The sequence below is a fragment of the Morone saxatilis genome, unplaced genomic scaffold, assembly GCF_004916995.1.
Source record: "Morone saxatilis isolate NCDOM2014 unplaced genomic scaffold, NCSU_SB_2.0 Contig16, whole genome shotgun sequence".
In the NCBI taxonomy this organism is placed as follows: domain Eukaryota; kingdom Metazoa; phylum Chordata; class Actinopteri; family Moronidae; genus Morone; species Morone saxatilis.
In genome coordinates, this window is record NW_023339718.1 from 20,739,825 (window position 1) to 20,744,561 (window position 4,737).

Sequence of the window (4,737 nt, forward strand, 5' to 3'; positions counted from 1 at the left end):
AGTCACCATCAAAATATAAAGGCATAAAAGAATATTTAAAATATTTTGTATCTGTCACAGAGGGTTTCTGACTTTAAGTTGCTGATCTATCTGTGGGGGTCTAAAAACCAGAAAAAACTAGTTTACATGTTTTGTTTTAATCAATGACTGGGTTTATTCCAGCATCCAGAGCAGCTTTACTTCAGTAAAATGTTTATAAATCGTCTTCAGCTGTGCTTAGTGAAGTCTCTGCCTGTATGCTACCATCTATAGACCATCTCTGCAGAGATAATAAGGTTGTGCACAGCGCCCTCTTCTGCTGGAGGAAGAAAATCACATATCTTTCGTTGATGATGTGGGATGCATTTTTATACAGTAATATACAAATTAATTTAGCTCTGTAGCGTTTCTTCATGGTTCTTCTATACTCTTTAAAGAGAATCCTAATCAACATAATATATTATGTTAATGTAATTAATACATTACCTAACTGTAACTAGTAAACAGCCCTTTGAAGAAGCGAGGTCTGTCCTTCTTATAGTCAAAGTCTGAGCCTCATAAACAGGGCTGTTAGGATTTTAGAAATACATTCTGACGAACCAACCAAACTTTTAAATAAATAACAAAAATGTTAGTATGTAGCTGTATATAAAGTTGTTCAAATTACACCCTGAGAATACACAACAAGCTACACTACTTACAATACACACTGATGCATCAGTCACAAGGATGAAATAAGTACTTTTACTTTAATATGTTAATGTTAATATGTTTTGCATTTACCTATACTTCTGTTCCTACTTAAGCAGGATTTATCTTGCAGGACATTTATTTGCAATGTGCAATTGCTGTGTATTGCTATATTGGTACTTTTACTATCTGAATACTTCTTCCACCACTACATCAAGATCACAAATGAAACATTATTGAGGGACCTTTCTGTAATTTCAAGACAATTAGTCTAAAAAACATAAGAATCGCTCTTTAGAAGAAAGTGTATAATTTCTCATGACGTTGGTGTTCTCAATAATAGAATAAAGAATAAAGTAAAAGAGCACACACATAAACATACATCTTGGTAATACACGTGCCGGTGTTAGTTACAGTATTTGATGTCATAACTAACAGAGATTTATGTCGTAACATCGATGATTATAAACAAGGCACAGAAACAAACTCAGATTAACTTTTTATTGTCATTTCTGCAGAAATACCACAAAAAACAACAACAAAATCGTAGTGACTACGCTGTGATTGGAAGAATGGTTCCATCTTGATTCTCTATAAATTTAGGTTATACTATCTTTGTTACAATAAAATCATTTGTTAGAATTACTAATAGAAAAAAAAGCTCAGGGAGATGAGTTGTGTGCATAGCTTATAACCAACCTCCATACAAAAAATAAAAGGAGATAAAAGAACAAAAATATATAAATAAATGCTTAAAAAGAATACTAAAGGCTGTGGTGATGTAAACCCAAATTCGGACTATAAGATCAGTGGTTCATCCCCAAATGTGAGAATAACGTGATTAATAAACATACAGTTGCAAAATACAAACCGTATGTGTAGTGTAAAGTGATTCAACTTATATAATGAGCTGGGTTCAACCAGCGTAGTGTGATCAAGTTGTGAAACAACAAGCTAGAACTGCAGCTTCACTGGAAAAATAACATCAAAGTTTACTGATGAAGAGTCTTAAAACCAGATTTTTATTGTAATTGAGGAGGAAATATTCTGCCAAAAGGATTATTTGGTTTGTTTCTGGTGCAACTAAACTAGGGCTGAAACGAGTAGTCGATTAGCTGCTCGAAAAAGAAAATGAATGTCACTGATTGATCAGTTATTTATCAAGCACAAATGTCCAGATTGTGAGGATTTGCTGCTTTTCTCAGTAATCAACTAGACGATTCCTCAAGCAAATTATCACCAGATTAAATCGATGAGGAAAATTATAACTAGTTACAGCCGTTGACTTAATTTTTCCTGGATAACTTTGGAACATAAAATCCTTAATTCCAGAGATTAGTAAAATTAAAAAGGACCTGCATTTAAAAAAGGAAGCATTATTTGACAGACTGACAGCTTTTTTCCACCTTTTTTTACGAACAGACAAATTTGATTTTAAGACTCTGTACACCATAAAATCCTTCTTGTTCAGTCTTGAAGTGGACAAGTTTGCAGAGTTCAAACTTGTTTCTAAAACTAACAAAAAAAGCATCAACCAGCCAGCTGGTTGGCCAATGTTGGTCATTACAATTCCTGCCTCTCTGGTGTTTGTTCATCTGATGACAGCTGTGAACAAACCAGCCCAACTCCAAGTAAACATCCTTGTAAACACCAAAGGGAATAGACAAAAACCTGACAGCAGGCTGTTGCTCCACCAGGGGGCAACAAAGACTTGTACAGTCAGAGCCACTGCAGAAATCCCTTCTTTAACGGGACACAGTAAAACCAGAACAGTTTGTACCACAGAACTAGTGCTTTCAGCTGACCTCACATTTTGTTTTAACTTCTGATGGCTGAGGAGAGACGAGAACTAAATGTCATAGGATTAATCCTTCATGGAGTTGCAGCAACAGTGCAGCAGTCATATACATGTAGTAAGCATACAGTGGGATTTCCAAAATGGCTACACCTGCATGTTACAACACAACTGACACAAAGAGAAAACAGAGTAAAGAAACCAAAACAGAAAACAACATTTCTCTCCTCACCATCACTAGCACTTTTCACAGTTTTTGTGGTGCTTTCGGGTCATTCAAGAGAAACTTTGCAGGCACAAAGTGGTTCTACTGCATTTCCCTGATCAACAGGGAACAGCATCAACTTCAAACAAAAAGAAAAAAAAAACTCAAGCGATTCAGAGTTTCTGCATTTACACGGCTGCTCAGTGGTTCTCTCAACTCTTCCCTTTCAGTGTTGGATGCGCTGCCTGTAAGTGGAAGTTATAACACCGTGCACGCACTAGTGCATGTGTGAACTGCATAGTAAGTTATCACGTTTTGCTTTTGGGCCTCGGTTTAGAAGTTTTACTTCACTTTTATCTCCACACATCTAAGCCAGTAGGATTCTTGCTTAAAATTTCAGGCAGTTTGGAGCAACACAAATCTGCCAGATTAATTTTCATCAAAAAAACATGTTTCAGACATGTTAAAAAATAATCTTCTGAATTCACAGTGAAACTACTGCTAAATATCCGTGGCTGCACAACTTGTGGCCAAATTAAAAAGTTAGTGTAACTGCTTATAGAAAAATGACTCAGCAAAAGGATTGTTGGTATAAATGAACATCATACTGCAGGAGTTGTGGGTAAAATGTTTAAATGATATTACAGGAATAAAGAAAAGTTTGGAATCAATTGAAAATCCATGAAAACCATTATCATCCATACATCCCCAGTACGTCATGAGTAACTTCGGTCCAGCCTCAGTGACTTCCTCTCCTGTTCCTATGCACACAAGATGTTCTCCACAGATAGTCTCTGAAATTCAGTCTAAGAAGATCCAAGTCAGCAGACTTCTGTGAATGAACTGTGCCGATACAGAAATTGTTGACTTTATAAACTTTATAGACTGATTCATGCCATGTGAATTATACTGTCTTTTTTGAGCAGTGAAAGGATAGTCTAGACAGTCACTTAAGTAAGAATTAACTCTCTGTTAATTAAGTTATTAATTAACACTGTCCCTAACAAGACACCACTGCGCTGCATGCTAGTTTATTTTAGCATAAACAATATAAACTCATAACTGGCTCCACGCTAAGACTTGCTAGCACACAGCAGCTGTGTCCCAATTCCGTATTAGATACTAATTCTGAGCAAGTGTAAAGTGTGTAGTGAACATTAAGGTCACACAAGGGAAGAAAGGAAATGGAGGACCTTCTACAACTGGAAAAAAAGTAAAATACATTGGGGTTGGTAGTGACAGTGGTAGCTAAAGAACAATCTAGGTTAACAAAAAATATAAAATTATAATTGCCAGTGGCATTCAAGCATAACCGTTTCATTGACGTCTGTATGCGGACCAACTGCACAAAAAACTGAAAAGTCTGTTGATTTTTTTTCTATACTACCTGCAAAAACAGCACTATTACAAATGGTAATATTACATACTGCATGCAGATAGTATTCAGTGCGGAATTGGGACACAAAGTATCAAGTGACAGCAACCCATTGGCATTTTATCTCACGTTTGTTTCCTTCCTCTTACTTTGGATAAGCACAGTCGCCTACTTCGAGTTAGCATAGAGCATCAGTTATAACAATAAACTATGGACACATGGATGATTTTGGTGTCTGTATCCTAACCATTAAACGGGTAAAATTACTATATAGTGTGAGCTCCTGAAATTTGTGGACTATAAATGTAATCTCCATCCATACTTTTGTTACTGCAACAGAGAAGCAGGTAAACACACCATAAGGCAGTCTCAGAAACATTTTGTGCATTGGTGTTTTCACTCTGAGTCGCTCTCAACATCACAAAAACAGCTGAACGGAGTGCACACAAGCAGACTGCCACAAACTTCACATAAAGTGCAAACTGACAAGGTTTTCCCCTCATGGCATCAGACCGGCTGAAGCTCCAGGAAAACCAGCGAGACAGAGGAGGAGACCACCCACGGGTCAACACGTCGCCTCTCCTGATGGTCTCGGTTTAATGGCTCTCAATGACCACAGGCTCGTACCCGCCTGCAGAGACCCTGCAAGGACCCACACATACAGGAACAAGAGTCAGAGTCAGAGTCAGAGTC

At 37.1% G+C, this 4,737-nt stretch overlaps 1 protein-coding gene across 1 annotated transcript in view; it reads right to left on the minus strand.

Moving 5' to 3' along the window:
* Positions 1-1,156: 1,156 nt before the first annotated feature.
* Positions 1,157-4,737, minus strand: part of LOC118325780 (protein FAM102A-like) — a 13,311-nt gene continuing 9,730 nt past the window's right edge. The window contains exon 10 of the mRNA XM_035658601.1: positions 1,157-4,686. Coding sequence (XP_035514494.1) covers positions 4,641-4,686 — 46 coding nt within the window. The 3' untranslated portion in view covers positions 1,157-4,640. The remainder of the gene's footprint in view (positions 4,687-4,737) is intronic.